The sequence below is a fragment of the Adiantum capillus-veneris genome, chromosome 21 (assembly GCF_014529385.1).
Source record: "Adiantum capillus-veneris isolate H3 chromosome 21, ASM1452938v2, whole genome shotgun sequence".
Taxonomy (NCBI): domain Eukaryota; kingdom Viridiplantae; phylum Streptophyta; class Polypodiopsida; order Polypodiales; family Pteridaceae; genus Adiantum; species Adiantum capillus-veneris.
Genome location: NC_140951.1, coordinates 122,134,314 through 122,146,568, shown reverse-complemented (window position 1 = coordinate 122,146,568; position 12,255 = coordinate 122,134,314). Strand labels below are relative to the sequence as shown.

Sequence of the window (12,255 nt, the reverse complement as noted above, 5' to 3'; positions counted from 1 at the left end):
AGACAATTGCTTTTGAACTGAGTTTTGGTTGTAAAATGTGAATTGAATAATTTTTATGATTTTTAATCACACTTTGATATTCCCTTGATGAGAAATATGATCTAATGTGTGATGGATGAGTATTAGGGATACAGCGACTTATCAACTTTGGGTAGCCTATACTTCTATAGTGACGAGAAAAATCAAATTAGCTCTCACCAATCTTTTAGTTTGCACAAAACCTCTTTGGTTATGCAAACCCTATTTGGAATTGGCTTTGATCCACTGCATGCACATCGTCGTCCTCGTTTTCAATTGTGTACATTCGACAACCCGCAACAAAAGAAATACCCAAGAGGAATTCAAAAACTCCAAACTGCTTTTATCTCCACCACCATTGTCATGATTCAGGAAATTTCTGCTTTTACTTTGTCATGCCCACCTTCGATGGGGATAATTAATTAATTTAAGAAACACACATTAGCAGGAGCCTGCTATCCCAGGGAGGTTCAAGGACCTCATCAGTTCTTTTTTTTCCAGAAAGTTCCATTTCCTCATCAATTTCCTTTCCTCTAGCAAGTTACCAAAGCACACCAAGAAAATTAATCATGATGAGTTCACCCTTTATGATGCGGAAGGACTTTTGAGTGTGCACGTGTGAGAGAGCCATGTGAGGAAAAGAAAAACCTACCTGATTCTCACGTTGATTATTTGATAGCCGTCGGTCGTTACTATAAATTAGTTGGGGGAGTTGAGTTGTACAAATCAGAAAATCTACTCAAGTAACAGCAATTTTCCCGACTACTTGCATAGATGTGGATTACCAGTAGGCACTTCATCGTATGGAACATAGTAATGAACTAGTAGTAGCACCCCGAGCACACAAATAGAGTCGTAATACGCAAGCCCCTCCATCTTTCATAGGATACTCAGAACACCCTTTCATTTTCCTTGTAAGCACTCCAATATCACCACCAACAATAATGTTCCATCATTAACTAAACAGGCCATGAAGCAAATCGAGAGCCAGCTAGCCACCAGAAGACTATTCCATTCTCAAAAGCTATAGTCAAAAGCACTGGCAGCCTACACCAAAGAGATCAGAACAATATCCCCTTCATGAAGGCAATGCTATAGCAGACAGTCTAGACCAAAGAGACTACCGACAAACGGTGCCATAACAGCAAGAACAGACACATCACAGACTAGTAACAAACTCCACAAAACTCTCTTGCATTAACATATCAACACACTAAATTACTAAACCTATACCACCCACAATGACCACTTGAGTTCTTTAAATGGCACAGCAGTCCTTGCTTCTCTCCCACCAGCACTCATGAATTCCACTTCAAATATGAACATTACTCTTAAGAACCCTCAATTTGTATGTAGGACACTTGTTTTCAATAAGAGCCAAATAAATAATTCATATCCAAGTCATAACCAACAAACTACACCATCACAATCCACTGGAGCCAACCAACGGTTCTATGACCCCATTCACACGATCTTGTACCATCAAACTAAAATATATTTTCCATCCATTAGAAGTTCCTAGAACTCATTCCCAATACTGTCCAATCATTACAGCATCACTGTAGCACACAACATAAAAGCACAAGTCAGTAAAACGTCAATAGTCGACAAAAATGCGTAAACAATAAGATCTAATTCTTACTGGATGATGACGGTCCACGGCGGCACTCATTCAGCATATCAATGTAAAATTGGCACTTCCCAATGTCACTGCCATAAGCATTGACGCACTACAAACAAACATTTTGGCAATTTCAGACTTTGAACAATTCAATCAATTAGACATTGTCCATCGTGCGATTTAACTATATGCTCACATCTTGGAAGGACTTAGTCTGATTCGCACACGCATCTGACCCACTAACTGTGGTCAGATTTGGGGAAGCTGCAGAAACAGGTGCATCAGGAGTCATATGCTCATGGGTCACGGTTCTAGGTCCCATCACCCCATCAACAGCTCGGTGAGCAATGGCACTTCCAGTCCCAAAAGCCATCCCTAGATTCACCCAAAATTATACCAGCATGAAACTTTAGTCGAGAGTCATGCATTAAGTTCGATGTTTCACTCAATAATTCGGTAGTCTTGCAAACAGATGTATGAGGCAGGTACCTTGAGCGATGGTAGCCCCAAGGCCACCCATCATTGAGCCACCACTACTTTGCACTGGAGCCGGCGGAGGTGCATGTTGAACTGGAGAAAAATAGCAGATGAGGTTAAGGCATTATGGCATGAGAGAGTAGCTTTCTGCTTTGACCCAAGAAAAAAAAAAAGAACAAACCAGGGGCAGGAGGTGGTGCACTGCGTGAGGGAAGATGGGCACTGCGCATGGGACGAGAGCCTGATCGCCCTGGCACACAACAAAAAAAAAAAGACAATTCCTCAGACTTAAAAGAGAGCTATGCAAAACAATCACGAACATGGTAAAGACTCTGCAAAATCAAAACATGACACTAAGCTCAATCGATCCAAAAAGGCAATTGATAAATCTTTACCTCCAAAGTCATTAAACTAAAAGATCATGGCAAATTGCAACTAGATAGAATCAATCAGGTGCTATGCAATCACTGCCCTTCCAGCCCCTGCCCCCAAAAAAGAGACAGTATGTACTACAAGCCTTCACTATTGTCCACAAAGGCACAAAAAAAGTCCTTTGTGTGTACACACGTATGTGAATAAGTACTGGGAATACATGTTCCATTCATCAAAGCACAAATAGGTACACTCTGAACTTCACAATTGATGTTTACCAAGCACAATCCTGAAAAAAAGCTCCTGATTTTCCCCAAACAGGAAGCATACCACTCGGATCAATCCGAAACAGAAGCGGGTAGATATCAAGGCAACAAGAGCCCCACACCAAATCCCGCTTCAGAAGGAATAGGGTCAGAAATCTCAACGGATGCGGAAATCCCAACACGATAAGAAACCCTAGACAGGGCAACAAAACCCTAATACATACCGGTGCGCCGAAAAGAGGAAACCCTACACAGCAGACAGAAGGAGACAGCGTACCTCCACCACCGCTTCGACGAGGCATGATGACTTGCAAGAAGACGAATGACGTTCGCTCTCTTCTGTGTTCAAAGGATGGTTCGCTCTCTTCTGTGTTAGGTTGTTCCTTCGCTGTTATTTATATTGACATGAGGTTGAGACGCCGACTTAGAAAGCTATTGCAATACCAATGTTTACTTTGCCACCAGGGGCCCTCACCACTAAGTGCCACCGGCATTGAGGGCGTGGGATCACCGGTGGGATGAAGGAGAGCCGGAGATCTTGGCGGCATCGGTCAAAGTAATCTCAGGTATCCAAGATTACTACCTGAGGTTACCCTTCATGCACACCCAAGGTTTGAATCCTTGACCTCACCTTTGAAACTCCCATGTCTTATCCACGGATACTTGCATGTTTTTCGTGATGGTATGGGGCCGAGATTACTTTTATACCAAATGTTAGGCAGTGCCGCCAAACTTTAGCGCCACCGACAAGATCTATGGCACTCGATGATCTCAATGTAGATCCCACGCCCCCATGCCCACGTCACTTAGTCTCGAGATCGGGAGGCCTTTCGAAAGTCTGCATTTTTTACAAATGGCATGGCCGGATCGCTTTTAAAAATAACGCACAAGTAGGGAGAGACCTCACACAATCCCTCTTCTCTCAAGCGGGCTGAAGACGGCTCCCTCTATTGATTTTGCCCAATTTTCCAAATGGAGTGTATCTCACACATCATTCAACGAGAGATCTCAAGGAAGTGTCTCTCTCTCTCTCTCTCTCTCTCTCTCTCTCTCTCTCTCTCTCTCTCTCTCTCTCTCTCTCTCTCTCTCTCTCTCTCTCTCTCTCTCTCTCTCCCCCATTCTCATTGAAGCAGCAGCTTGATATTCATGATATGGAAGCATTGACCAAAGCTAGTCAGGATGGTTTCCTTAACCACTCCAGTAGGAAGGTCTCACCGGGATCCGAACCCAGGTCGTTGTATTCAAAGTCCAAAGTGCTAACCACTACACCACGAAACCACTAATCGAAAGCTTGCTCGAACTATGCCATTTGCAACTACCACTGACTTTATCAACTTAGTTTTACGATGGAGAGTAACATAAATTGCCGATTGTATTGCCATTATTTTTGGGACAAGGGAGATCGGACCCCGCGAAACTCAACTAACTCGCAGACAAACCGTCTGACAGCTCACTCTTTTGGAAATTTCCTCGTACATCGCCATTTTGGACTTGACGCCAACACGATTTTTCAGCTAGGTATATTTCATTTCTATTATTTATTTTACTTCTCTTACTTATTCCACATATTGCATCTATAAATATCGCCATACAGCCCTTTTAAGCATTATTATTTAAAAACACACATTTTAAAATAAATAATTTTAAAAAAAAAAAGAAATCATGGCACACCTCCACAAGCCACAATTGCTGAAAAGCTTGCCAATCTACAACAATCCCCTACGAACGCATGCGAAGGCAAGAACTTAAAGATAAATTATTGCATTCTGCACGCATAGAATCTGCACCGGCACCCAAGCAAAACAAAATTAGCAGAAAAGCTTTCACTTTCAAGGATTTTGATGGCACTAAAGATGCTAGCACGGTTCTAGCATAGGTTAGTCAGTTGGATGACTATTTTCATGATAAAGACTTCCCCGAACGTGAAATGGTAAAATGTGCATGAAATCATCTCACTTGCAACGTTGCACTGTGGTGGAATGCCACCAAACAGCATGAGAGAAAACAACGCACATGGCATGCATTAAAAAAGTGTCAATTTTTGCCCACACAGTACAAAGCTAAGACATGACGTCAATGGGATTTGATTCGACAAGGTCGGAATGAAGATGTACAAGGTTACACTGATCGTTTTTGGAACTGTTTAATTCAATTGCAAGCTATTGAACACGTTAGTCGCAGGAAATTGAAGCGTAAGTACATATCAGGCTTGGCACTACAAATTGGTGATGAGGTAGATATGTTTGAACTAGATTCTTTGTCAAAGGCTATTAATTTAGCTCTCATGCAGAGAAGAAGAAAGGTGGACAACCCTTTCACATTGATCAAACTGCTAACACTAACCATAACAGGAGACCTCCTTTCTCTACTAACTTTGATAGAAACAAATATCAAAGCCGTACCTTTTCAAGAGACGCAGATTTGACAACTCTGCTACACATTCTCAACCGTATGGCAACAACAACAACAACGCACAACAGTGGGGCAACCAAAGTTCTTCTAGCCAACGTCCTACTCAAAATTCTAACGGTAACAAAAAGGTGAAGTGTTTTAAATGCTTTCAGTATGGTCACTATGCAGATAAGTGCCCAACTGGTCCAGTTAAGGGCAATGGCCAATCCAATGGCCACTCCAATGGAGTAGACCGAAATACAAGCCAAAAACCCTTCAACAACAATCGCCCCAACGGTGCTACTGTTAACCTCATCGAAGATGCTAATCTTGACGACAATGAGGAGGAAGCTAATAACGATGAGGAATATGATCCTGAATAAGATCACGATGACAACCCATCTCCAGGTACTCCTATATCTCCTCACACCTTGTTTAAAGTGCAAAGCACTGTTAAGGGTGAAAGTGTCACAATTCTATTAGATGATGGTAGTATCCACGATTTCATTTCTACACGCTTGGCACAACAACTATCTCTCTCTGAAATCTCATCACCTCACAAAGTCAAAATTGTTTTTAATAATCAACGTTTTAACTGTAAAACCCAAGTCACTGTTGAAGTTTGCTTTGGTGAATTTACACAAGCACGTACATTTCTAGTAGCACCATTGCATGGTCTTGATATGATTTTGGAAATGCCATTTTGTCATAAATTTGACCCGTTTATTAATTATAAAACCCGTACCATGTCTCTCACTCATAATGATAAAAATTTCTCCATCCAAGCAACACTAGTACACCAAAAATTTCCACTCCTCTCTCACACTCAAGCCAAAAGAGCAATTTGAAAACAGGGGGAAACATATCTAGTGTTGGTAAATCAAATTTCTGTTGAAACTGAAACTTCACACAACTCTACACACAATGAATTTCTCTAACAATTTAAAGATTGTTTCATGCATGATGTGCCAATTGGAATTCCACCTTCACGCCCCGAAGATCACAAAATAGATATTATACCGGGTAGTGAACCTCCTGGTAGAGCACCTTATCGTGTAAATCCAACTATACACAGGGAGATACAAACTCAAATCACTGATTTACTTGATCGAGGCCTAATCAAACCTAGTAATTCACCATAAGGAGCTCCAATACTTCTTGTCAAGAAGAAAAATGGGAACCTTTCGTATGTGTATCGACTACAGGGCTTTAAACAAGATCACCATGAAGAATCGGTTTCCTATTCCTAGAGTGGATGATCTGTTAGACAAATTGAAAGGGGCAACCGTTGTTAGCAAAATTGACCTTAAATCAGGGTATCACCAAATCTAAATGTTTGTACATGATGCCTACAAAACTGCTTTCAGAACACAAACGGGACACTATGAATTTCTTGTCATGCCATTTGGTTTGAAAAATGCACCAGCCACATTCACACGCATGATTAATAGAATTTTCATCGACCATCAAGATTTTGTGATTGTGTTTTTTATGATATTTTGGTATTCAGTAAATCTGAAAAGAGCATAAAGAGCACTTAACACGTGTATTTGATCTGCTTGCACAAAATCACTTGTACTTGAATCCTGAAAGGAGTTCATTTTTCCAATATGAAATTGAATATTTGGGACATATTGTATCGGGTAAGGGAATATATGTGGGCCCCAAGAAAATTGAAGCCATTCTGTCATGGTCTAGACCCAAAAACTTGCATGAGCTACGTTTTTCCATCGGTCTTTGTAGCTATTACTGGAAATTTGTTCGTAACTTTGCTTACAAGTCACATTATTTGACTAACCTGTTGAAGAAAAACACACCTTATGAATGGACTGATTTACAAGAAAGCTCATTTAATGCACTTGAACATGGTTTGACTAATGCACCTGTATTGCAATTACCTAATTTTGAAAGGCCATTCTTTGTCGTAGTCACTGATGCTAGTGGAAAAGGTATTGGTGCAGTCCTTATGCAAGATAACCATCCACTTGCTTTTGAAAGTCGTAAATTAAAACCTTCTGAAACAAAGTTCAGTACTTATGATAAAAAAATTGACTGTTGTGGTACATGCATTGAAAATCTGGAGACATTATGTAATGGGTATTGACTTGATCATTAAAACTGATCAACAAAGTATCAAATAATTACTTTCTCAACCCTTAATAGATGATAGACATATTAAGTGGGCCGGTCTTATTCAAAGTTTTCAGCCCAACATTCAATACCAGCCTCGTAAAGAAAACGTTGTAGCTGATGCTTTGAGTAGAAGACCCTCACTGAATAATCTATCAACCATTCTTCATTTGACACTATGCCTGACACTTATGCACATGATGATCACTTCAAAATGACATGGTTGCATATGCTTGACAATTCTGTGCACACATTTCTTGAATACACTATTCAAGATAAATTCCTTTATTTCAAAAAAAAAATTGTGTGTGACTAAACCTTTCCGTACATTAATTATTGAAGAATTGCACAAACCACCCTATGCTGGACATAGAGGATCTGTTGTAACTTTTCAAAATTTATGTCGTGATTTCTATTGGCCTACTATGAGAATTGATGTTAAACAGTATGTTTCAACTTGTTTGATTTGCCAAAAGATCAAAGCAGCAAAAGGTAAGAAATTGGGACTTTTACACCCTCTCCCCATTTCTGAAAGCAGTAACAGGTAAGAAATTGGGACTTTTACACTCTCTCCCCATTCCTGAAAGATCATGGGAACACATTTCAATGGATTTTGTTACTGGTTTCCCACTCACAGTACACAAGCATGACATGATTTGGACTGTTATTGACCGTTTTTCTAAACAAGCATATTTTATTCCTTGTAAGAAAACACTCACCGCACATCAGGTTGCACTTTTGTTTCTTAAGACTGTTTTCCCACATCATGGTTTACTTAAAGTCATTATTTCTAATCGAGATTCAAAAAATTTGTAGTGCTTTTGGACTACTGTGTTTGAAAGTCTTGGCACTACACTTGACTTCACTTCCGCATTTCATCCTGAATCTAATGGTCAAACCGAAGTCACCAATCGCACTATCATTGGTTTGTTAAAGAATTATGTTTCTTTTCAACCTACGAAATGGGATGATTACCTGCATATTATACAATTTGCATATAACAACACCACTCACACTGCCACAGGTAAATCTCCAAAGTTGTATATGGTCACTCTCTTCCTACTCCTTCTTCACGTCTTTCTAATGTTGTGCATGCACTAATAATTTCATTGCCGACTTTCGTGATCTTTATACAAGTGTGCATTCTGCAATTAAACACTCACAAGAGCTTTACACTAAACATGCTAACAAGCACCACAAGGCACACCAATTTAAGGAAGGTGATTATGTTTTACTTCGCATTGAAAAACGAAGGATCAAAAGTGTTGATACAAATGTCTTTGTTAAGCTTGCTCCTCGTTTTTATGGACCTTTTAAAATTTCAGCTGTCATTAATGATGTTTCTTTCTGTTTAGACCTACCTACACATCGGCACATTCACAATGCATTTCACATTAGTCTTTTAAGACCATTCAGAGGACCCCTACCTACACATCATATATATGAAGACCGACCTTCACTTGTAGACCAAGAAGAGCAACTCATCCCTGAAAAAATAATTGATCATGAGACCACCACTACATGCACTGGTATATTTTTATAACCGTTACCTTTTGACTTTCAAGGGCCACCCTAGAGAGGATAACCTGAACAGTTTTTTCCCAACTTCCCCGATCTTCTCCACCACAGTTTCCATCACTCACGGTCTAGTTGATTTCTCTATTGAGCAACTGAGTCAGTTGTTATCCCTGGTGGGAGGGATGTTACGAAACTGGGTACCCTCCTGTTGTAGTGGTTAGCTGCAATTGGGTTAGTTGACGTAATGGTTAATTATGTGTTGTCTATTTTATTTTTCTAATTGAGTTGATGATGATGATTTTGTAGAGTGGAATGCGGAGAATTGACGAAGAGGTGCAGTCAATAACTCTCGGCCGTTTTATACTCGCACAATATTTTAGATTTTCATTTCAATAAGCCACTATGGCTCTGTAAATAATTGAGTGGGAACTTCCCCTTATGGAACATGCAAGAACTAATGAGCTTCACTCATTTACAAAAGTGAAGTGGTTGTAAGAGAGGGGCCTCAAATTTTGGCACCTAAAACTCACAAATAATATATTAAATACCAAACTCCACAAGAATAGGTGCCGTGGACTTTGGGGGCTAGATTTAAGCCTTTCTCTTGCAGATTATCTTCTCTAAAATCTTATGCTATGCTTAATTTGCTATGTAGTCTCTATCTCTTATACACTTTTACAATCTTGTCTATGTCAATTCCATGCTTTGTGTGTGTGTGTGTGTGTGTGTGTGTGTGTGTGTCATAGTCTATGTGTGTGTGTGCTTGAAAATTGGGGAAAGAGGTGGATAGGTTGATGGTGATGTTGTGAGCATGTGTTGAATTGTTTTAAGCAACCGGTCTCCCCCTCTTTCTCTCTAATAGATCAAGGTACCCACATTGTCAATGAGTCGTTGGCCAACCTTTTTGCTAGGTACAAATTCCTTCACAAGAAGTCATGCTCCTACTACCCTCAGGCCAACGGGCAAGCTGAAAGCACTAACAAAGTACTTCTATCTTTGCTTCGCAAAACCTGCCACCTTCACCTGACATCTTGGTGCTATATGGGCATATTGGACGACTTTCAAAGCCACCACCCAACACTCTCCATTTCAGCTAGCTTTTGGACTAGAGGCAGTGGCACCCTTTGAGTTCCACTTTGGTTCACCTAGGGTCACATCCGTCAAGGTGGACTGTCCTAAAGCCCAACATTTTGCTATGGCTAGTCCGCGCACCATACTAGAAGAGGAGCGGCCTTTAGAAGCAAAATACTTATAAATAGAGCAACATAGAACAAAGGTTTGGCATGATCGGCACCTAAAGAGCAGGAAGTTAGCAAAGGTTCATTAGCTCTTTTATACCAAGCAAAGTATTTGAAGAAGTCCAAGAAGCTATTGCCGATGTGGCAAGGGCCATTTGTGTTCACCAACATTCTTCCTCATGTTCAGCTGCACACCTTATTAGGGGAATCTCTGCCATTAGTCAATGGCTCTCGCCTCAAGCCATACCACACTTAAAAATCTCTAGCACACCCATTATCTTTCGGTTCCACCAAGCTTTCCTCACTCACATTAGCTCCATTTGTTAGCCCTCCAGTTTTGGCTTGCAAACCGTTCTCTTGCCTACTTCTCTTCTTTGGGTTCCCTCTATAGAGCCTTCTATCTTGTTTTTGGTTATTGTCATTTGTGCTATCTCATTTTCGTGATTGGTGTAACTATTGCCAAGCTTCTATTGAGATACCATCTCACTGCTATGTTTTTCTCTCTCTTGTCCCCCCAGACTATCCTCCAAGAATGTGTATTAGTTCAAATCTTGTTCAATTTCTCACTTTCTACTCTCTGATGGTTATCTTTTTAGTAAAATATTCTTGCAATATTTGGGTGTTGTCCATATTTGGATTCTCTTGCCATTTTTCTCCCCTATAATACCCTTTCCTTCTATTTTTTCCTCTTTGCTCTCTCTTCTTATCTTCCTTGATCGCTAATTCGCTCCACATAATCCGACTCCCTCTCTTACCTATACTCTCCCCCGTCCTCTCTCTCTATCTCACTTATACTCGCTACTGCTCGCCTTCTGTGTGTGTGTGTGTGTGTGTGTGTGTGTGTGTGTGTGTGTGTGTGTGTGTGTGTGTGTGTGTGTGTAGTGGAAATGGCCTATGAACTTTGAGAATAGCGGAATTAAGAGAATTAGAGTGAGCATTTTTGTGAGATTACTTTGAGAACATAGAGGGTGAACTTAATTGATGGTAGCAACATAAACATAGTACTTAATTAACTTGGCATGAACAATACTTTTGCAAAAGAGTGAGTGTTAGAGAACATGACAATAGTTGAGGGCCGGATTTACTTGGAGCCAGCCCCCCCTCCAAAAGGTGTTTGTATTATAGATTCTCCCATCAAGAGAGACTTGGTACAATACAATCTTTGTGTTCCTTGTGACCTTGGTGATGCTATGAAGATGGAAAGCTTCATGCATCATGAGCATAACATAAACTTTGCAAAAAGCATTAACTATCCCAAGCCTCAGTCCCAAGGCTCAAACACCTTCGAAGGTGGAGAGAGCTAGCAGGGAATGAGGGTAGGGAAGAGGAAGAAGAATCATTCATAGGAGAAAGAAATAGTTCCTCACTTATCATCACTCTTCTTGCTTAGCATAACATAATAGCATAATAATGAAGATGAAGAAGATGGCAAGCTTAAGCATTGAAGCATGTCTCTTGGTTGGATTTGCATTCCATAGCCAAAAGTGTTGGTGTAGGCTCTCCACTTCTCAACAAGAAGATGGAGCTCTTGCACTTTGCAATAGGATTCAAGCACCTCATGAGGGCCACATGTGGAGGATCGTTTGAACATGTGTTTTTTATGCTTCTTAAGTCATTTGGTTTGAATTGAATACTTCAAGCACTTAGTCAATCAAGCATGGAAACTTTGTATGCCTCTTGAGAGTATATCTTTGAATTGAACACTTCAAGAACCTTAGTCATTTAAGCATATGAGAAGCACCTCAAGATTTTGGTCTAAGTTCCCACAAACACTTAGCAAGCCGACAAGCACCTCATGCTTGGGTAGGATTCCCACCTCAAGGTCAGCCCTAGCTTGCCTAAGGTCAAAGGAATTTTTAACACTAATTTTTGGAGGTCTTTAATGAAGCTAACCTAAGGTCTTTTAAGCTCCATTGGATGCACGTTGCTCTTTGGTAGACTACCTCCTTTTGGACCCCTATTGAGATATAACCATCTCCCCTCTTGGTCCCTTGCTGAGGTAAATTTAGAAGCACTTATTGCACATTGCTCTTTGGTGGACTGTCTCCTTTTGGACCTCTATTGAGATGCAACCATTTCTCTTTTGGTCCCTTGTTGAGATAGGTCTAGAAGCACATATCTATATCCTAACTCTTGTTTCCCTATTATCTTTCCATATTAAATGATCAGTTAATATGAGAAAATCATTTGGTAAAGTTAGATATTATATTTTATGACATTACCT

General features: G+C 40.3%; 1 protein-coding gene and 1 non-coding gene across 2 annotated transcripts; both read right to left on the bottom strand.

The window, feature by feature from the left end:
- Nucleotides 1-1,323: 1,323 nt before the first annotated feature.
- On the bottom strand, nt 1,324-3,185 carry LOC147431654 (uncharacterized). Its single transcript, XM_086494171.1, has 6 exons — nt 3,032-3,185; nt 2,298-2,366; nt 2,129-2,209; nt 1,836-2,014; nt 1,661-1,748; nt 1,324-1,577 (listed from the first exon to the last, which is right to left on the bottom strand). Exons 1-6 carry the CDS (start codon nt 3,054-3,056, stop codon nt 1,567-1,569), a joined length of 453 nt encoding a protein of 150 aa, XP_086350297.1. The 5' UTR covers nt 3,057-3,185; the 3' UTR covers nt 1,324-1,566.
- A 775-nt stretch (nt 3,186-3,960) lies between these two features.
- Nucleotides 3,961-4,032, bottom strand: TRNAQ-UUG (transfer RNA glutamine (anticodon UUG)). The gene has a single exon. It is a non-coding gene; the product is annotated as a tRNA-Gln (tRNA).
- Nucleotides 4,033-12,255: the final 8,223 nt, after the last annotated feature.

Bases quoted from the DNA above. Each gene is read 5' to 3' on its own strand.
- LOC147431654 (XM_086494171.1), bottom strand. From the start codon at position 3,056: ATGCCTCGTCGAAGCGGTGGTGGAG. The intron at 2,210-2,297 runs GTTTGTTCTTTT...ATTTTTCTCCAG, and splicing joins TGCACCACCTCCTGCCCCTG to TTCAACATGCACCTCCGCCG. The intron at 2,015-2,128 runs GTACCTGCCTCA...GGGTGAATCTAG, and splicing joins TGGGGCTACCATCGCTCAAG to GGATGGCTTTTGGGACTGGA.